Source organism: Drosophila mauritiana, chromosome 3L (assembly GCF_004382145.1).
Source record: "Drosophila mauritiana strain mau12 chromosome 3L, ASM438214v1, whole genome shotgun sequence".
Lineage (NCBI taxonomy): Eukaryota > Metazoa > Arthropoda > Insecta > Diptera > Drosophilidae > Drosophila > Drosophila mauritiana.
In genome coordinates this window covers 14,526,212-14,549,005 of record NC_046669.1, presented here as the reverse complement: position 1 = coordinate 14,549,005, position 22,794 = coordinate 14,526,212, and the positions used below count along the sequence as shown (strand labels likewise).

General features: G+C 40.8%; 1 protein-coding gene across 2 annotated transcripts in view; it reads right to left on the bottom strand.

Annotated features, from left to right (window-relative positions):
• LOC117140897 (echinoderm microtubule-associated protein-like CG42247) overlaps positions 1-22,794 on the bottom strand; it is a 52,343-nt gene that overhangs the window by 2,901 nt on the left and 26,648 nt on the right. The window contains exons 1-5 of one of the 2 annotated variants that reach the window (XM_033304054.1): positions 13,403-13,737; positions 8,125-8,319; positions 866-982; positions 219-607; positions 9-158 (exon numbers count right to left, since the gene is read on the bottom strand). In XM_033304054.1, the coding sequence (XP_033159945.1) occupies positions 9-158; positions 219-607; positions 866-982; positions 8,125-8,319; positions 13,403-13,471 (920 nt within the window). In that variant the 5' untranslated portion in view covers positions 13,472-13,737. Of the gene's footprint in view, positions 1-8; positions 159-218; positions 608-865; positions 983-8,124; positions 8,320-13,402; positions 13,738-22,794 lie in introns of those variants that run through there. The other variant, XM_033304053.1, reaches the window with a different exon arrangement.

The window sequence follows — 22,794 nt, the reverse complement described above, 5'->3', positions numbered from 1 at the left end:
TTACTTACCACATGATATCCTCGGTGTGTCCGGTGTAGTGTCTCTGTGCATCCTCGTCGCGGTCAAAGAGTACGGCCACGGCAGCCACGTAGTAAAGCAGTTCTCCGGAGGGCAGAACCCAGAGATTTCGCCGCGCATCAATGCCGCGATAGCCATGGCTAAAACAGTCGAATCTCTGTAGGATTGGTTAAAACAGAAGTCGAATTCGATTTACTTACACCCATTGGAGCTGCAGCTTTTTGTCCGGCGGGGAATTGTCGGCCGGCGCATGGTGAACGGGCGGATAGAAGGTTCGCCGCAGCCCCCGGATTGTGACCTTGGTGGGCTCCTCCTTCATGATGTCCAGCATCGTGTACTCGCCGTTCGGCCGCAGGATCTCGCTCTCCGGAGCGTACAGGATCCGCGGCCGGCTCTTGCTCCGTGGACGGGCGCCTCGCAGCGGCACCTTGGGCAGCTCATCCGTGGGCAAAATGGGTGCGGCGGCCACCACCGAGGGGCGGGACCTGGAGCGCCGGATGGGTGAGCCGGCAATCAGGGCCGTTCCCGTGGCCAGGTAGAAGGTGTCAACGTCGGCGAACTCATTCCGCAGCTGAGAAAAGCTGCGCACCTAAAAAGCAAAAATTATATTATTAATATTATTGGAAAGTTAATAGACAGGATAATATTTATGTTATATAGACTTAAGAAAAGGTATATATTGTTTGGGTTCCGATCAAGTGTGAAATACCCAAATTAATGTTTTTTGTCGCCGTGCGTGAGGGCAATTTGTCAAGCAATTTCGCAAGTCGGCTAAGTTCGGTTCTTCATTAAGTTATTAGGCCGTGTCAAGGTCGTGCAGTTAGCAGCCCCCTGGATATATACATACCTCCTGGCCAGTGCCTGTGTACATTTTCTTTGCTCCGTTAATTTTCAGCACTTGACCCAAATCCTCGAGCACTTCCTCGAACGGCTGCGAGGTGCGTAGGTTCAGCAAAACGCGACACTGAAAGGGGAAAACAGTGGGGGATATGGCATGAGTATATAGATTTGTATATGTGTAAAATCACGTGTTAAATCTGGACGGGTAATTAGTCTGGCAAGTGGCTACATACACGTATGTGCCACGCGGCCCTTTCAACACATTTCACTTGACCCGCGGTCAAAAATTTAGTCATGGCACGCAACTTCCGTTCGTCGGCTTAAGGGCCCGACTTTCCCGATTCCCTCTAGGTTTTAGTAATGCTTATAATTATATGTTGTCGTCGACTTGTGTCCTCGCCGCATCCTCCAGCCACATCCACATCCACTTTCCTTTGAGGCTTACCCACAAATCGAGTCTGTGACCCAGTTTGCGTTTTCTTTTAATGCTTAATACATTTTATTTGTTGCAAAAAGCAATCATGCGAAAAAAATGTGACTAGTCATCCAGAGAATTCTGCGATTTCAATAATGTGCACTCAAAAAATAAGATATTAACTTCTTATAGATATTACATTTGGAAATTGTAAAATGTATTAAGAAGTTATAATTTGCTTGACCAATTTAAATGGTTTTTCTCTCCGTGCATGCAGCATTGTTTGCCTGCGCCCCATTGTAGATATGCTTATTGTTGTTGCACTCGAGCTCTTGCGCTCATAATTGGGTGCACCCCACGCACACCACCACCCACCACCCACACACAAAACCACCCAGAGTGAAGGCCATGCTTTGTTGCATTTGTTGGGTGGCGCTTGACTTTGGCTTTTCTGCTTTCCCTGCTTATTTTTCAAGTGGAATACTTGAGTTTTAATGACCTTCAAGGCCTTGATAACAGTTATTCACGCGTGTTAAAGAAGAATTTGTCTCTCCACTTCTGCCAGGATCCTCCATCTCCATCATCATTTTTCTATAATAAGGACTCGCTCAGAATTAAAGCAGCTGCCACGGAAGTTTTTATTTGGCCGAAAAGGACGAGGTCCTGCATCCTGGTCCAGAGACAACGATAAACTTTCGCCGTTGTCTGGCCGAGCTTGGTTTAATTTATGTATTTAGTTTGGCTTCGGAAAAGGCGTCCGTTTAATGGTTTTATGTCCGTGTTGAGTGGTTTTCCCCCGCACATTGCTGCCATTTAATTTTCCCACCCAGGTCGGACTGATTGTCGGCAAACAGGAACAGAAAAAAGAAACCTAAAACCAGGGCTCCAACTTTTCCCTTCTCCCCAAAAAGTCACGCATTTATCCAGCTCATTTTGAAGTTTTTGGCGAAAAGTTGGAAGTTTGACTGTTTGCTAGGCTTGACCGAATATCAAAACTTTTTCGGTGAATTTGTGAATCAATTATAATTATCATCGAAGTAGGCCGAAAACTATGAGTTGAAAAGTTTGTTGTCAGCCGTTTTTTCTGCCCATTCAATTTTAAGGCTAATAGCTTTAGAATAATTCTAGTTTTAAGTTTACGCATGTAAGAATAATTATATATATATTATATTTAACCAAGTTTTTAAAGCCAAAACATCATCTTGGATAGGTGGAAAAATCAATTTTACGCTTTCAGCTTCGCTTAAAAAGTTTATGTATTTTCTTTGCCATTTCTAACCCCTTTTTCATGGCTTGCAATTTGATTTACACTGACGGCCATTTCGACTACCGAAACGCATGTCTTTTATGGGTCGTTAGATGGTCTGGTTCTGGTCCAGGTGTATACCATTTTCCAGCCGGACCACACCGGACCCCATGGATTGTGCCTCTATTTATCACAATTTATTTACGGTTTATCAAAGCGCAGCACCTGCGACACAATTGTCCGGCAAAAATGTTTTCAAATTCAAATGTTGATGGAAGAGTTGGGCCTTTCATCAAATAAATGGACAATATTCTAGGATGTGGATGCAATTGGAAGACTTAAAGGTAAAAATATTTATTAAGGGGAAAATCAAATTTATGTTTTATGAAATGGAACATGGCAAGATCTAATACTCCTTTCAGTACATTAAGTTTAACTTCACCGAAAAAGTGTCAAATGTTTGCCAGAACTCGAACAATATTATCTAAAATATTTCCGGAGGGTAAATGAAAATTTCATTAAGTATGCTTACTTATTTAAAGAAGTATATTAAATTAAACTTAAGAAGAGTGTCAAATTTTGCCGAGAACTCGAACCATATTATTTACTCAAAAAGCAGCTCCAAGTTCCCAAAGCGATAAAGCCAAAATCCATTAGGCAAATTATTGGCCCATTTGACATTAAATTTCTAGCTGCATATGGGTAAAGTTTTCCTAAACTTTTCTTTCGGCAGTCCAATCGAGTGTCACTTAATTTGCTGGAAAATTAATTGACAGAACAGAAGCTGAAAAGATGCTTTTAATAATTTAGTGCAATGCATTTCAGGCCCGAAAGGATGCAAACTATCGATGTGTGTGCCATAAATTATGCATGAATGTGTCTCTGGAACTTCCTATTCGCACACCCTCATGATACGCATACGTATGTACGTATAGATGTACATCTGGGCACTTGGGAGCCATTGCCGTCCTTAAGACGCCTTGATGAGGCATATGGGCTGCCGACATGGACTACAAACAAATATAATTATGTGAGCAAATAATTACATTATCGGCTACGTTGCCAGCTGCAATCACGTGACCCCAAACAAATGGCGTTTGTTAAGCCAATTACGTGCACTTTTCGTAAGCGGCGGCAGGTGGAAATCGGTTGAGGAGAAGCTGGCAAACAGCTGCCGGAAGGAAATGGCCAGGACCTCCATTTTCCCTACGTCCTGTGTCCTGCGTTCTGTGTCCATGTGTGCATGTGTGCATGTGCTAGTGTGCCAGCGTGAGCGTGAATGTGTTGGTGTGATTTAAATTGTCAGCATTTCTCCTCGTCTGGAAAATTGTCCTGGTTTTTCAGGCATTCAATCGCTCGGCCGATGCACGGCTGATTTAATCTTGGTGACGTCAAAACCATGCAAATTTTCCAAATATTTTCGTTTGCGGCAACTTCTCCTTCCACTGTTTTTTCTGCAGTTTGCCATCTCCGTACACACAAAGGAATTCCAATAAAATACAAACATGCATAAAACAAAAGACGTTAAACTGCAGCGCTGTTAGTCGTCCTTATTGTTGTCAACGGTCGTTGAGTTGCATAAAGGGAACACAAGTAATTTAAATGAAAAACACAAGAACGACAAAATACCGAAAGCGAGTAAATTGCGGTACGCGAAATTTAAATGAGACATTACATAAATGTTAAAAACAAATAGTTAAGTGCACATTGAATTGTTTTATAGTTTTCAAGAAGTATATAGGCCAGAGTTCAGCTTTTTCATAGCTCATAATTTGCCTGTGCATATGTAGGCCTCATATCAATTCGAAAATATTTCCGAGTAGCTTTTCCATTTATTGAAAATTCCCTTACAAGCCTGGAAATTTGGTATCCATGCATTCGTCTGGGATGTGGAAACTGAAACCATTCTTTGAGTGAGTGGTTTTTGCGCTTCGAGCTTACTTGCATATTCCCTGCCTTTTTCTGTTTGCCTTCATCGAAAGTCCAAACGAAACACAGAATGTCAGGTGAGGCTGCCTGCTGTCCTTGCTCCTCTTTCCCCCCTGCTAGCCACCTTTCAATGCCCCGGTGGCGTATACTTTATGAAAAAATTGAACCGAACCCCTATGCATGCTCGACATTCGTGCACAGAGAACAAATGATTATTATGCTTAGGGTTTACATACAAAAGTCTAATCCTGAAAAATACTCTGCAGCCCCTACACTGATTTTAATTGCATAAACTCAACAATATGATTTGAAATATTGACTATGTTTGCTTTTAATTTGGGGTTTCGTTCTTTAAATTTTAATTTTACAAGTTTTTTTCTGTGCCATGTGTAACCCATTCAAATGTGTTTATAAACACATAATACTCGGTTTTCCAAAGTTTCTGCTAGTACGTCAAACACGTAAGCTGCAAGTTGAAAAAGTCAAACAACAAAGTGCAATGCGACACGTTGCACTTTAGTTTGCCAAATAGCCCAGCACTATGCCATACTATCGGGTGATATATACATGTAGATATATGTATATGTATATTGCGGAGTCGAGGGACCGCCATTATTGAGTAGCCTGCCATTATGCATAGCCTTTTATTGCGGCTTTCAATTGCATTACCCGACGAACACTTGGTGTATCTACAGATATAGATGTCGATGCTGATGTAGACGTAGTGGTAGTGGTAGTTGTTGTGGTAGTTGTTGTGGTAGTTGTATTGGCAGTTGTAGTTGTGCAGCCCAGACACAAACAAATAAACACAAACAAGGGAATTCTCGCAGACTGGGACACAAAATACAGACACAGTCTCAGACAGTAAGTGGGCGGCGGGAGGAGGGGTGAACAGTGTCAACAAATCAGTTAGAATATATAAAAGTTTTAAGGGCAATTGGGAACTATTGTTTAGCAGCTGCTTTAGACATTACACTTCAATTTGGATACTTATTTAAAATTGGGAGCAGTTAATTCCCATTCCAAATTCGTTGTGAAAATACGGAGTTTGTTAAAAAATAATTATTCAGTAAGGAAAGCAGCTTATGCATAAACTATGACTTCAGTAAAGTTTCTATACGAATATAAGCATAAATCCTCTATGCACATTTTAAATATGTGACCAAAGAATGGTGTTGAAACTTAGTATTATAACTACATATTCTCCATATTTCCCATCCTACAGTGCTGTAACTTTTAGAAACCCAGGACTCGGGCGTTCGGGGTAAAGTACGTGTAATGCAATCGGCGTCAGCACTCCGTACTTTCGGTGTTTTGGCATGGAGTACATGGCTTGGAATACCCAAGCATATATTTGTATATATTTTCGCCAGGACTTCGTTGTCGGTCGTGGGGCGTACGAGGAGCGACATGTCCTTGGCCTTGGTCAATGAGCGCGTGCTGGGTTGGATTGGGTTGGGTTTGGTTCAACAGCGGCAACAAACACTATGACTACTACAATTTCCTCTTTCGCCTTTGTTGTCGGTTGTGCTTTGGTCAAATTTGCATTGCAAACTCCATTAGGGTTGTCTCGTGGGTGGCGGGGAATATGGGGGAAAATCGGAAAATCGGAAAGCGACTGCCTTTGTTTTCGCCCCCTTCCCTTACGCCAAAAACTCGCCCTCTTTTTTCCATTGTCTTGGCCATTAATGAGATTCGATTTGGGCCTGGCCAACATCCCCGGCACAAAGTACCTGTCACGACTTAGACCAGCCTTTAATTGGCCCGATCAGGTGTGGCCTTCGCCAAGGTTGCAGCCCACGTGCTGAAAGGTGCCGAAACGCCCACAACGTAAAATGTACTTTTGATTCATAAAACTGCACGAATGCCAGCACCAGCACCACCAACGCGACCGGCTGAAAAACAAGGGGCCAACAAAATGTTACTTGCACTTAGCAAAATTACCATAAAACGTTACTACGACAACGGTCGACGGTGGTGGGAAAATGGGGGAAAACTATAGTGCCGAAGCCAATTCATATTTTAAAGGCATTTTCGTAATAATAACATAAATTACGAGTACGGGTGTGGCGCAACGAGAGCCAAAGAGTTATGGGGCCATACACCTGACTGAAAACTTTTTGCCGGGCCTTCCCTAGTTATTCCCTTTCAAAGAGTTGTGTAGATTTTGGGCAAAGTTTGCAAAAATTTGACCAAAAATGGTAACAAAAATACAATGAAACTTGTATATTTGATCTTGCAATAAAAATGTTATTTTACTTAATGCCCACAACAAATTACAATTATTTTTAACTTCGTTCCCAAAAATTGAGTAATTAGAATGGCTTTATTTTCTATTGAGTGTAAGTTATCTTATCAATAAGAGTACTTGAAGATTCGATTCCCGAATCTAAAATTCCTGCCACTTTTTCCTTCCCCGATTTTTTAGCTGTTCTTGTTTTTGTATGTCAGCGGAAATTACCAAATTGACCGTGGCTTCAATTTTGTTGCTGTTGGCTGTTGGCCCGACTCCCTGGCTGCATACAATAAAATACAAATTACAGGCAATTGATTTTCCATATGATTGCCGAGGAGCGAAGCCCCCGAAAGTAGGAAAAGGTTTATTGCAGACTTCTGTAGAGCTTATTTCGTGGTCAAAAAAAGTATTAAAGTGGCGCATTTTTCCCAGATCTATAAAAGTTTAATCACAACACTCAGGACATTTTAATAGGAAATGCACAAATAAAATGCACATTTTAATATGGCAGGGAAGTGTGGAAAACAGCGGAACTGCATTTGAAAAATGGAAACCGCAACTAATGACGTCCCCGAGGGGCAATCAAAGAATTTCAGCATTCAGAAAAACAAATCAAAGTGGTCTCCACCATCCACTGCGGCTTGGTTAAAATAAAATGTCAAATTATTTATGTGTTGAATCCTTTAATGACAGTAAAGTCAGTTGGGTCACGGGTCGCTGAAAAAAAGAATAAAAAATACACTCTACTGACCATAAAATATTGATGGCAAATATTTATACAAATAAAATCGAATCGGTTTGGCCCTCGACTCCGAGTTGGCCTGCATTTTTTCGCACAACCCACTGAGGCGAAGCGGAAAAGTAAACCACCTCCCGCAAAATGCATTTCACAATTCGCGAGGACAGGTGGTGCATCCAAATAGATATGTATGTATATTTACCCACTTCATGTGAGCCGAGCCCTCTGCATTCCAGTTTTAAATATTTAAACACTTTATTCCGTTCTCTGTTTGCTTGAAATATTTGCCTGGCTTTGGCGTATTTCATTGAGCACTTTGCATAAATTTCAATAAACTTTATAGGCCTCTACGCCACGCGGCGCTCTAATGCAATAGTCAAACATAAATTTACATAAATATTGCAGGCCGATGCGCGCTTTAATCGCGGCAATTAAAACATTTGCACAACGCATCGCTGTCCAGGCACAAATACAAACGAAATTGCGAACATAGCGAAAATGCCGCAATCGTTGGGAAAATGCAAGGCACGAGGTGCAATTTTCCCAGAAAGACCCCTCAGCCCGCCCACCACGACCAAAAAATATTTTTGTGCATTGTTGATGACGTGGGCTGGCCGAAACAATAAATGCGATATGGAGCTGGTGGAAAATGGACCAGCCACCCACCTCCACCCGACCGCCTGTCAGGACTCAGGACTCACCTGCACCGAATGATCCAAATTATTGATGATGCGTATCACACGGCCGGCGCTGCGCTTTATCGAGCCTGATGTGGTCGATAATGTGCCCAAATCCGCTTCCATTATTGAGGGCTTCCGACTGGCGGGCTTGGAGCCCCATCCCTGATTTCCAGGCGATGCATACCACATCCCGTTCTTCTTGCCGTAGCTGGCAGGCTGTCCGTGTTCGGGAAATATAAGAGCGAAAATGGGTAAGTGGAAGTGGGAAACAAACAAATAGTAAAGGTACGTGCGAATGGCTGAATATTTGGCATTGACCAGTTATCCCATCATCAGAGAGATGGGATGGTAAGTCACTCATACTCGTATGTATGCATGAGATAGGTACAGTACTTACTACTAGTTATAAAACAGGGTTCTATTTGATAATCTTCTTATAAAGAAAACTATATTTATCTTAATTTAGATGTATCATTTGGTAAATGCCTTGCTTTCAGAGGTTTATATTCATTTTTTTGACAATTATTTCGTATAAATTTGAATATAATAAATAATTCTAGTAGTATTGAGTTCCAATGTGCCACATCACTGCCCGAAAAATCCCTTTCCCCCCGTCCATGTATTGTGCGTGTGTATGTATGCCATTTACAGATTGCTGGCATCGCGGCTTTCGTGAAAAATTCCGCGCAAATCTGGAATTAATTAAATTGTTTTGGAGCACGCACCGACCTGGCTTGACCATGGAAATGGATGTAGATGTGAATTTGGACGTGGTGGTCGTGGACATGGACAAGGACACGCACCCACACACACGACACAGTCGACTGCCCAAATCAAGCAAATCCACATCCACCCACTCGAATTCACGCACTACGAGATTCACACACTCCAACTGGGCAGTGCGGTGGGTATTTGGTTTCCTATTTCTGTTTGAGAACGAAGACCTCAACCTTTCAACGCTTGAAGGTATCAAAAATGCTGGCCTTTCGGATGGGATCGTGAGAAATGGTATAAGTTTGAGATGAGCTGGGATGAGTCATGTGAGCTTGGGGTATTTAAAGCGAATTATATGAACTATATAGTATATAGGTATTATGATCAAGTTCAGATTACATATTTTCAAAAGGTATGTGTTTAACACATTAATCAGCCCAATAAACTAAACTGCTTTGATTATATGCTTGATTGAAGAAGTTTATAGATAAGGAATGCATATTTTATGGTAATATCTTGTTTATCATCACATTAATAAGATACCTAATAAAGATAATTAAAGCAGAATATATTCTGCTACCCTTAAGATAGAAAGCACACATAAATATGAAAGAAATACTGAGGTTTTAGCAAGGATTTTCAACATATTAATATAGCTACCTATCAGATACTATCCGAAACTTTGACTTTCTGGTCTTTTACCTTCACAAATTCGAGTTCTGTTCGTGAGTTCACTCTATAGTCACGAAGCCATCTCAGTCTCGCTGGCTCTTGGAGCCAATCCGCAAATTGGAAAGAAGTCGGCCGCAGAGTGCGTGTGTATTGGCTTTTGCTTTCATCTCATTGAATGATTAGAGTCACTGACAGTGTGAGATTAGTTGGCCCACAGTCTGAATAAATTATCAGCCTAATCTGTTTCGCCCAGGCTCCTTGCTTTTGAGACTCTCGACGTGGCTAATGCCGGAGGATGAGTTCGAGTACTTATAGTTTCCCTAAGCTTTCCATTTGCCTAATCATCGCCAGTTGCCCCGGGTGAAAATACGACTTTCATTCGAGGCTTGTAGTTTTCTTTGACAAATATATGTGGCATTTTGCACTTTATTGGGCTGAGAGACTTTAAATTGAGCTGTTCAGCCATCGCATTCAATTTGACAAATGCATTTTTGCTATTTCTCGGTCTGCGGTATATTTCAGTTTCCTGCCACAAACAGAAGTCGGGGCCATAATTCAAAATAAATAAATTGTTTAATTTTAATTGTTTTTCATCTTGCTGCATCGTCTCGACTCGAATCGTCTCGGTTCGTTTCGATTCGATTCGTTTCATTCCGTTTGATCCGTAGGTGAAAATTCAATTTTAATTTCACATTCGGCTTCGATGGATTTTCAATTTAATTCTTCCTTTCTCCGCACACCTCTTCCTTTTGGCCCCAATGCCAATGCCTCCTTTCCTTTGGCGCGCAAAGGTGGATGGGATATATACAATTATTGTAGACCGAAAACGGGGGCCCAAAAGGACGAAACAAAAAGTGGAGACTGAAATTAATGTAAATTCGTTTTTAACACAATTCCTCAGCCGGCAGTTTCACATTTGCTTTGTGGGTACCAGAACACCAGAGCAGAGCACCCAGAACACTCATAGTAACCCCCAACTGACCCCAATATTGTTTTCTGGGATCCTACACACTTGGAACCCATATAGAATTGCGGGGCGGTGGGTCCCAGCATGTGTACAAGGTTACCATCAAAATCAAGGCTTTTAATTGAAATTCAACAAAAATGCAGAAATTCAAATATGGCCCACTCGGAAATTGTGTTGGTGCGTATCTGTGTGTTTGCCGAGATTTGGCTCTCGTGCAAATGGAAAGCCGGAAAACTCATTGCACGTGTCAATGATTGTTGTTGCTGCTCTGGCTGACGCGGACGGACATTTCCTCCCTTGGCAAAAATCAATTAAAATTCCGCCAAAACATAATAATAAATATATGGCGTTTTTGCCACCTACTAAAATCGGGAATGAATATATTTTCGTTGCATGCAAAAAGTCTCCTGCGGTGATTTAAATAAAATAGAAGTAAATCATTTCTGCCTATCAACGCATTTATTCTCAATATTCGGCTATGGCTTCCTAGCTAATGCCATATATATATTTAATCAAATTTTATAATTATTTATTGGTGGTAATGCGATTATCGCTTTCAGAATTTTGCAACTAACTTTTAATTATTCAAGGCTTATCCAATTGAACGAGCTTTTGTTGGCAACTTCAAAGCATCGTTGCATTTAAAGCTAAATTCTAGGGCGACGTAACACTACTGGGAACATTTAAACTTTATTTTGTCTCTACATGTAAAATAAAATTAATTTTCTTAAATTTGAGAGGATTTTATAAAGGCCCATTCTGATGAAAATAAAATAAAATCTATCAATTTTATCTAAACAATTGGAAACATGTTCAGGATAACATATATTACTGAGTTTCAGACAGACATGCAACGTTTTTTGTAATACAGAATATTCTACGGTATTTGCACATGCGACCCAAAAATGGCAGCTTTGTCTTTGCTTAATTAAAAATGGTTTTTTGAAACGACACAGATTTGTTCGCTTAGCCATTTGTTAGTCTAGGCGCACATGAAAAAATGCATTAAATTGAAAACCCGAATTGGCCGAATAACGTTTTATTTATTTGAGCATAAGGGCCCTGTTTTACATTTTTGACCGAGGGTAGAGATTGGCTTTAAAATTGGTCTAGACTAGTGGGAAAATGGGGCTCCCTTTTGGGTGCCGGGCAGTGGATTTTAGGGGGTTGGTCCTGCCACTTAGCAACTAATATAAGCACCAAAGTGGCGAGCGGGGCAGCTCGGCAAAAGCTTAAATTACGCGCTCAATTAAACTTTAAGCAAGTTGGAAGAGGCCACCAATTCAATACAAAGGGGGGCCGGCAAAATCTAAGCGCAACTTCAAAGCCCTTTCTACGTTTGACGTGCAGCCTCGCAGAAAATTCACTGAATCCAAAGCGGGGACCCTAAAAAGGGGGACTGTGGACGAGGATGTGCCGCCTTTTGGGGACGTGGCAGCATCTAAGTGGCAGCTTAAGATGCCGCATTTTACGCATATTTAAGCCGCAGTCCCACTCGGCACACTTCCTTCCCTCTGGCAATCTTTATGATTATTATCGGTTTCTGGCGTTGGAGTAAGATTGGTTTTTGTTCTGGCGTAAACAAATAAAATAGTTTACCCAATAAACTGGTAGACATATAAATACATATTGACATTTATGCCCGCTCTGGAACCCCAGAGATTCTCGCGCTCTGCTAATGCTAAATGGGTTTTAAAATTTACGGTAAATTTTATGTGTTTTGCCAGGCGTTCACGTAATATTTACTGTTTCACACCTTAGCTGGTTTTGTTTGGATTAGATGGGGATTCTGAAATGATGAAAAATTATTTGGGAAATGCCAGTGAGAGTGATGAATGTGGCTTTGCATTAATACATTTGTAATTTATGAAGTGGTAATAAATAAATGTTTACTTCAATGCCCAGCTATGTATATTTATTAAACTTGTGGAATAATAAAGTTTTGGCTATTCTATCAAATAACAATATTTGTTGCTCTGCTCCCAGTGGGTTTGATTTCCATCTATTCAAGTTATGTTTGCCATTTCATACAGAACTCCATCGCACACACGCATTTCACTTAATCAGCAGTTTAGAGCAAGTTAGTGGCTAATGTAAATATCATCTACTCAACGTTGTGTGAACTTTTTGGGCATAACATAAATTTGCGCTGACATGGCAGATGCCACATGTCGTACACACAAATGTGCACCGGGAAAAAGTGTATCCATTAAAATGTTGCATAACTTAACAAAGACCATAAAAAGATCAATAAATATTTATTTAAATGTCAATGTTATCATCTTTGATTGACCTTTTTTTTCTACGAACAGATTAAGCCTGAAAGTTTTGTAAAGAATTTAAAGAAGCTTACAATCCTACAAACAATACAAAAATGCAAATCGAAAGGCTTTTAAGTTGAGCTCAAATGGACTTAAATGAAAGCGAGATTTAATTGAATTAAGAGTTTTAATTATAATAATTGCCTTTCCAGGTTAATTACGACTATATGTGAACTTATTTAACGAAGAACTTTTCAGTGGGTATTTATTCGTGAATATTCGAATCTCAGTGTCTGCAGTCAAGCGGCATGCCGAAGGCTAAGGGAAATATTTAAAATTGAGCATACATCAACGATGGGCAGCAGGGCAGGATTCAGCGGCCAGCACACGTAGACCATTAAAAAACACTTAGAAAAACAACAAAAGTCATTTAAACTTTTTGCCAACTTTTTTCCCGCCCGCCCGCACACTGTCCTGCTCCTCAATTTTTCTCTCGAAGGCACAAAAAAAAAATGAAATGTGAAATTAAGAGATGTGTGTGGGGATCGTGGGGGCTCGGGGCACTGGGAGCCCGGAGATGTGTGATGTGCCGGACACCGGACTCTGTTCTCTGGACTACAGGACTACAGGACTCCAGGGCTACAGAGTCCGGTCTCTTTGTTTACATTGTGCGGACTGAACTGACCCAAGACTTCGTGGGGGATGTGAGCATCACAAAGGGCGAACTTTCCTCGCTATCCTCGTCGATGTACATTTAAGCGAAAGTTTCTTTCCCGTTTCCCGTGTGCGCGTGGATGTGCGTGTGTTTGTAGAGTGTTCGAGGCACTTTTAATTCAGTTGCAGTTTTATCCGCCGCACAGCATTAAGTCCGCAGAAACGTATAGTCGTAGAAAAAGCGCCGAGTGCAAAATAAATGTAATTTTCTGCGCGCAAATGAGTTAATTGAAATCATTTACATTTAATTGCACTTTAAATTAGTTAATTCGCTAAGGTTGATTTATGCGGAGCGGCGGCGACGCTCTGGCGTCCTAGAGATGGCGATTTTATGGCTATAATTATTGGCTGCTCCGGGTTCACATTTCGTTTTGGTTTCGCTGGCGTTCGCTGAGCAACTGAATGAAAGAATAAACTAAAAATGAAAGGCGGCGGCAACGGTACGTATACGTTATACGTGGCGTAAACGTTACGCTGTCCTCAGTCGGCGGAGTGACCACGCACACAGCCATAAAACTTCTATATAGCGTGTACATAAAGAATATTCAAATTGGCAACTCAGCACCTGAGTTACCACTTTTGGCGCATTCGAGCATGAAGTGTACTCAGCGTACTCAGCGCACTCGTCACACTCACTAACTCACACATTCTCGTGCCCACCTGTGCTCATATTTCTTGTATACTTGTATTTATTTATTGTTTGGCCAAATCAGGGCCGTCAATCTCGAAAACTTCGCGGCCATTAGCCGCCATCACCCAGCTATGCCTTTATCCCCGTGCCACCCATATTTTCCCGCAGTGTATGTGTGCCGCTCTTACCGCCACTCGCCGCATGGGGGCGCTGCTGTTGTGAATCAACAAGGCGTCGTAGAAATTGCGCGCCAAAAATCCGTGGAAATGCACACACACATGCATCTGGCGTGGTATTTGTGTTTGCAAGCGAGTCCTGTACCCGTCTGTGTACTGCTGATTTGTTTGCCTTAAGAGAAACATTTGCTGCATGAGCTATTGGCCAATGCTTAGGCCGTGGGCCAATACACGAGTTAAAGCCCAGCCCATATTGGATGTGCATCGATGGAGTAGGAATCCACACCTTGTCGAGCAGAGATGTGGTCGATTATCGAGGAACTAGTTCGTGTGCAATTAAGTTGAACAGCCTATTTGGCAGTTGTCTTAAGAGCCTTTCACAGCCCTTGTGGGCGTGATCTCATAACTAATTAATTCAATTAGTTAACCGTTTTCGTGGAAATTCTCTGTTTAATGTAAAAAACTAGTTTTAAAATTTGATTTATTATAATGTACGGATAATAGCATCATAATCCAGACTTCTGCAATTTCGTAGGATTTTATTGACTATTTATCATCTGCTGTTGAAAGCGTTTGTTGAGTCATCCTTGCAACAGTTTAAATATTAAAAATAATATAATTTTAGATACGGTTAAATATTTGAAAGGGAAATTATTTTGATCGAAGTCAACGGTAAAAAGTAATTTTTATTAATTACTCCTGTTTTGATAAAACTTCAGTTGCTAGCTTAGAAAAAAGTCGTTGTCTTAATCCGTATCCCTAAAATAAATTGAATAATATTCATGGGCGTTTAAGCAGAAACTAATAATGAGTAACCCCGAATAAACAAATCTTCTTCAATTCGATCTGGTTATAGTTCAGGAAATCGGTCAACTTTGATGGATAAATCACGAAATGAAGTATGCATGCCCACATCTACAAAAATATCCCTTGCGGTGTGTTTGTATGCGTGCCAAAAGAGCCGTATAACTTTCACTGGCGAAAGAGTCTCAAAGGAAAGCGCTATGGTAGAAGAGGAAGAAGTGGAGCGTGCTTGGGTTTTCCCCGCTTTTCCTCGTATTGCTTTTGTCGCTGCTTTGTTTTCCACTGTGTTGTGTTGTGTTTCCTCTGCCTTTGCCCTCTGAGACGGCCACTTTCGCTCTCCGCCTTCGGCACTCACATTCACATTCACACTCACATTCGCATTCGCATTGGTGTTTGCTAGGATTTTTGTTTGTATTGGACTTGGTGGTGCTATTGGTGTTGGCCTGCTTTTGGATTTATGTTGATGTATAGTTTTGCGGCAGGTGCGGATTGGGGCGGGAAAGCAGGGGGTAAATTGAGGTCCGTTCTTGGGCAACTTGATGTGGTAGTTTAGCTTATTGCTTTTCACTTTGAAGTGGCTTATATGGATATTTATTACCATGTCGGTTGTATTTGAATTTCCCTAGCAAGAAGCACGCGCCAGCTCTCTGACGCTCACACTTTTCTCTCTCTTTTTCTTATATGCTGCTCCGATTGCACCAGTATTTGCCTTTGATATGGTGGCCTACGGCAAATACTTCAACGTCTACGCAGCCTTTTTCCATTTCGCCTAACTTGTTCCTCTCCCATTGCTTTGTGAATGAAAATGCATGAAATACGTGGCTTTCTTTCAGGCCGGTTATTGCCCATTGCTAGGCTCACTTGCTCGGTTTTCAGTTGGGAAATTATGAAAATAATTAGCATACACCAGGAGAAAAAATACTGGTTATTAGCTTGCATATTGCGATTGCGATTTCTGCCTGCGGTCAGTTTCGTTGCCATATTTGTTTGTGGCCACGACAGCTGCACAAATGAGTCGGGCAGAAATGGGTTTGGGGATTCTGATTTCGGGCTGCTCATTAATAATTTTATGCTCTTTTGTTTGCTTTGTGGGTGTTTGTCTGGCATTGTCACTTGGCCCGGCATTTAATGCGGTTGTCCAAACAAGTTTTGGCGAAAAGCTCGGAAGCTCGGCTCGGAAAATGCTGAATATGCGACACCGCAATTATGTGTTGCCTACTTATGGGGATGGCCCACAGGGCGTATGAGAGTTGCCACGCTGTTGCTTGCCACAAAGTGTGTATGCGAATCCAAATTCGTGAAATCATATAGGTTCGTGAAAGCCGTGAATAGTGTGCAATCACCAACTTTATATTTTACCATGTTTAAGATATGTAATATATTCATATTATAACAGAAAGAATGAAGTCTGAAATAATAAACGGAATGCTAATAATTAGCTAATAATTTAAATACAACGATATCCAAAAAAACTTTTTTTATGGCTAGTTTTTACACACATATTTATAGCCACCCAAAAATCGCGCATAAGCAGATGCATAAGTAGAGCACATTTGTTCTTCATTTGCAATTTATATTCCAAAATTCATAGCATAAACTCAGCCTTTAATGCCAGCTCAGCTTACCTCACATTTATCTTGAAGGTTAGCGTCAAGATTAATTTTGTTAGCTCGACCTTTTTGGCCATTTGTGCTTGTTGCCTTTCGTTTCTCGGAGCGTGTCGAAATAAATCGTCTTAGTTCTGTTGGCTTGCTTTGACTTTAATTGAATTAAATTGATTTTGCTCCACTTGCCAGCCGGCAGTCATCAATTGCCAGACGCCAGGTGAGAATGAGCTGCTCCTGTTGCCAACGCACTTGATATAAATAGAATTTTCTAATCTAGCCCCCTCGCACCGCAAATTTGACATGACAATCAACTCAACTTGGACACGTATTAGAGACGCACACACTTACTTAAACACACACACAGGCACACACTCACTGCGATCCAATGTTTATGTTTTTCCAATCAATTGTGTCACAAACATGGCTATGAAAATAAATACGACCCAAACCACCCACAGGACATTCTGTTACTGTTGTGCTCCGAACGGATAAACATAGACACGCACACAGGGACTTAGATACAGATACATTTGATGGCCATTCTCTGGCATAAAACAATAACAAAAGCGTGTTCAACGTGGACAATGAACCGAAAATGAAAATGAAAACTCGCCGAAATTGATAGATACATAGATACAAGTTCGGTTGATGGGATAGCGGGATAGTGGGATCCGTGGCATATAAAACTGCAATTTACAGCCATTGTGTGACGGTCATTCAGTGATTGTTTGGACAGTGGCACAAAAGTGATTGACTGCGCACACAACTTTTAAGTGGAAACTCGATTGCTCACTCTATTTGACTTGTGGCCACAGTGGGAAAAGTTTGTTCAAGTTTAACGACTGCCATATTTGCTGACGGTGCTATAGCGGTGAACATTTGCGGTGAAGTTTGATTCCTGTGAACAGTGGTGCAATGTCAGGAAAACATTTTGAATCGGCAAAATAGACATTATTGCATGCAGACTATTTTAAAGATTGCCTAACTATTCCTCTATATAACATTTATAATCCAATGTTTATAATTAATTCAAGCAATGCATAAAATATTTATTTTTAAGGCATTAATTTCTGTAATTAATTACAATCTTAGGAAAATTAATCATGTATTTTTTAAGAAATATAATTAACAAAATACAACTAAAATTTCTCTAAAATGTTGTCGTTTTTTGAACTTAATTATTTATTTCCTTTTGGCTTCACTGTACTCTGAAAGTGATGGTAATGCCACGCAAATGCGTAGCTGCCATTTTCATTGCCGTTCTGTTCAGTTTATGGAAATTCGAAATATTTTCATAAAAGCCACAAGAACGGCCAGAATAATTCACATTTTGGCCATGCGATGACATCGCATGCATTTTTTCCCAGCCCGAATTTTCCCGTAAGTACGTTTTTCTGTGTTTGCTGGGAATTGCTAGTGGGTCCACACCACTGGGGACCATGTTTTCAATTTCCATTGTTGCTGTCATGTCTGCACTGCACTAGGATCCACCACTATCACCACCTCCACATCCGCCACCATTTCGAGGCTCAAGTTGTTAATAAAAGTTTACCGATTTTTGGACGTCGCAAGAATGATTACTGCCACACTGCACACAATTTAAAGTTTTCCCCGCTCATACATAAATCAGCGAAAGGAAAATCCTTCTCGAGGGCTCCGAGGAAACGCGCACGACAAAAAATATTGTCCGCGAAAGTTGGCCGATTCGATGCGATGCGTGCAAAGTTGTTTAGTGAGGAACTTGAACTGGACGCGGCCGAAACTAAAGTTGGCCAAAACTGAACTTGGCCAAAAACGCTAAACGCAAAATGGTACAAAGTGTGCCATGGCGGTGGTTTCGGGTTGGTCAACGGTAAAATTAATAAAAGTCGTAATAATACTCGCAATTTCCTTTTAGCGCCGCCCTGCCATCGCGCATTTTCCTTTGGCTTTGTTTCCTTTGGCTTTTGCATAATTTTTTCAGTAAAATATATATGTACATGCCGACATACATACATAGATATATTTTCCTTGGCTTTTCCCTCGCTGTGTGGAAATTCCACAGCTCTTTTTCCGATGCTGGACGTTGAGAAGTTTTTGATTTAAATAGTTTGGCCTGGCATTTTACTGCTTGCTTGGCTGGAATTTTTTAGCTGCCATCGACTCCTACAAGTCCCTATTATTTTTATTGTGTTTTCTCGTTCGGATTCCTCGTCTGCCACGGGCGGATTATTATTAGTAAACATTATGGACAAGGTTAGGTCATGATGTATATAGGTTTTCCCGCCCCATTCCCGCTTCTCAAGCGGAAGTTGGCCAGCCGGGGCTGACTTATCGTCGCCATTTTCAGCGACGAGTATTCGTGCATAAATAATTTGTTAGGCATTTATTATTTGTTTTAGGTGTAAATATTTCAAGCTCACAAGTGAAGCGGCCTGCAGAAAAGAGGTCGAGGTTTATAGCTTAATTATTCCCATGCATGAAACGAGCCTGCTTTAAGCCTCCTCCGTTTCCAAGAAGGAAGAAATTTCTTCCCGCTATTGTTCGGTAACCCCTTTTGTACGGTCCCGGGCTTTTTTTATTTCCTCCCAGCACACACGCATATTATACATAATTTTTTATGATTTATAAAATGTTTGCTTGTGCGTCTGCACGGGAAGAGAAGTGGTATAATTTTAATTATTTCCTACATGTGCGCGGTTTATTAATGGCCACGTCAGCTCAGCTCGGCTTATACTTCTTTTTGGTTTGGCTTGGCTTGTCCCTAACCTCTCGCTTTTTAATGGAGGTCAACTTTAGTTGGACAAAAAAAATGCATAAAGATTTATTGCATTTGACAAGTTTTTGTTAATGATTATGGCACGTGCTTTGGTAGCCGTTTTTGCCAAGGTTTGGCGACCCCTTTTTCTACTTTAATTTACAATCCCCTTGGAGGAAAGCAATAACCTTTCAAGGATGTAGTTTGTGTGCTTACACAGAACAAAATATATGAATTACAGTTAATTTCAATACTACAAGTGTGCCATTTGTTCAAAAATTAAAAATTGTTAGTTACAATATCTAAAGAAATTTGTTATATATTAACAAATAATTAGGTCTGGATATTCAACAATTACTGTAGTCAATATAGTCGTAAAAAATATATAAAACTAATTTTTACCGACATCTGAAAAATAGTTGAATGATTTGGTATCAATTTAAAATTCTATGTTTTTAGAAGCTTTCGAGGACATGCATGCATAATTGATTCCACTATTACTTTTCTGGAAGTACAAGTATAAGGCAGTTCTTACTTTATCAGATAAATATTCAATATCCTGAGACATGTGTGTCCTTTGCCACCGAAGTCACGCACTGTCAATAAATTAATATAAATGTCACTTGCCAGACTGCATCCCATAAATTTTTCAATCATTTCGACAACGCAGCAGTTTTTCCACCCTGGACCACGCCCACTTTATGTGCCTGCGGATGCGAAGGAGGTGTATCCTGGTGGAAATACCATTACACGGGAGCACAAAACTGATTTGAATTTAATTACTTGCTTGGCATATTTTGTTATTTTTCCGTAGACCGTTAAACGTTATGCAAATTGCTTCGACTTACAATACAAGAAAATGTTTCTTTTCTGTTGCCACTCGCTGACAAATTGTTGATGAACGTTGAATATATATTTTCTTTTGTGGTGGTGCCAAGTGGGAGGGAATGAGTGGGCGTGGTGGGTTGGGGGTGGGCTGAGGAGGTGTATGGTATCCGTAATTGCATTTGCGTGCCGGAGAGCGGGAGACGTTAATGAGCGCTACCGAAACGCGCTGGAATGTCAGCCTTAGTAAATCATCATGCCAAAAGCAACGGCCAGCCTTGACGTTTTGCCAAAGGAAGGTGATGGGTGGGCTAGTGGGTGTTTGATGGGTGGATAAGTGGGTGGATTGGACATGGTCACAGATATGGTGAGGCTGTGTGGGTGGGCGGGTTTTCAATGCAGGGTGTGGTCCTCTCACACTCACATGCATATCACATGTGTCCTTAGCATAGCCAGTGACATTTTCTGCTCCATTATTTTCATCATGTCTGACAGACGACATTTCAACATGCAACTAGCAACTAACGGGGGCAGCTAACACATACCGCCTTTCCATCTCGCATTTCCCATTTTACACGGCTCACCCCTACAGTAACACGTATGGTAAGTGTAACTCGAACTGCGAAGTGTACACAGCGAGAATTGGTGCGACACTTTAAGTATGTTCTTATCAATGGTGAGAATTTATGAACTGTAAATCTTAAAAGGTTATGATTAAGAATTAAAAATATTTTTCAGACTTTATCCTCACACTCCTACTTGCTGAGTAACAGCTATCTGACAGACTTTTCTCTTGATTTATATTTTTAATTAAAGCACATTTAACCGTATAATTTTTCCCAGTGCAGTGCATCTGGAAAGTGCTGCCAAGCTGGCTTGCCACACCACTCCCACTTCTGCTCAAGTCGGCCATTTCGTCCTGTCTGCTTTAGACACCAATATATTATGCCATTGTCATGGTGTGCGTGCGCGTGTATCTGTCTGCGGTGTGTATGTGTGAGTGGCAGTTCCCTGTTGCATGTGCCCTGCACGAGTGTGCAGTGCCAGAAACCCTCACTAGTGCCTATTGGTACCCTCTCATCCATCCATCCACCCACTAGATTTCACAACTCTCAGGGGTCCTTCGTCCTTCCGACTCCTTCTTACGCATTCAGCCCATCTCATTCGTTTAGGTCGAGTCAGCATTTTGCATTGCAAATATTTATACCCTACTTAGTTTGAGTTTTATGTGCGAGCCCATAGAGTTTGTCCTGACTGCAACGGTTTGGAATCGGGAATTGGACTGAGTGTGAAATGCAGACAGTCAAGTTAGATTAGCATGAACGGATACAGCCGCATTTACAAATTAGAGCTGTGTGTAATCGGAATTTCCTTACAGAACAAGCTTTCTAATTAAAAAGGTGGGGCTTACTTATTGATTTCTGCAAAAATTCTTTTATTCTTTATTAATAAGTGAATAATGATAATAAATAATTATAAATAAATAATTAATAAATAAATTATGGAAAATTATGGTATGAATAATTAAATAATAAAATTTTACTCGACGGCTCGTTATAACCTTAATACAGACTAGAGTTATTGCAATTCGTTTAGTTTATCTAAAATGTCTAAAAAAATACCTATCAAATAAATATTAATCTTAATGCAATTTTAAATTACTTATAAGATCTCTTAAAATTAAATTTTAAGCACTTTCGCTAAACAGCAATCTTTACTGTTCGAGGACCGTTTGTCCTTGTACATTTTAGGAGCTTCGTTTGGTTTGACGTGCCATTTTTGCAGCACCACATGCCATGCAATTAATTTGGAGCAATTGCACGGCATCGAAAATAATATACAGAGATGGAATATTGTAAATGCCATCTAGACATATTTTGCATGCAAATTTGACACTTTTTGCCTCATTATTTGACGCCATAATAATAATTTTGTGCCGGGCAGAATGCCAGCAGCATATTTCATTTAATGCCAGCGTGTGTGTGAGTTAATAAGGAAATATCCTTTTACACATGTGACCCTAATAATTTCCCCGAGTTCTTAGGTTCTGAGAGCAGGCTGCATTACTAATAATAATGCCATTGTATGCATGCGTATCTGTGTGTGTGTGTCTGTGTGATGATGCGGTGGTATTGGTGGGGTATTTTGTGCTGTGTTGTGATTTATTGCATTCGTGTGCCAGATTTTACAAATGTAATGCGCCACACTATGGCACCGATCCCTTGCCATCCCACTCCACCCCCGCCGCCATCATGCATATGCAAAGTTTCGAATATTTTGCCTTGGAAATGTGTCACAGTGTGCGTGTGTATCTGTGTGGCATATAAGGGGGTGTGTATATCCGTATGAGTGTGTGTGGAGGAGTTCTCGCATAAATATTCCGTACGGAGTCATATTTCTTTCTTTCGTTTTGTATGCGCTCCACTCCTTCAAAGTGGCGTGGACATACGTGTCGGAATTATTTGACTTCCGTTTTCCCCGTTCCGTTTCCGTTTCGCCTCTTTTCGGCTTCAGTTTCATTGTCAGCTTTCGGCTTGGGCATAAGATGAATATGAAATTTTTATTAGCTGGCAAAAGTTGTAA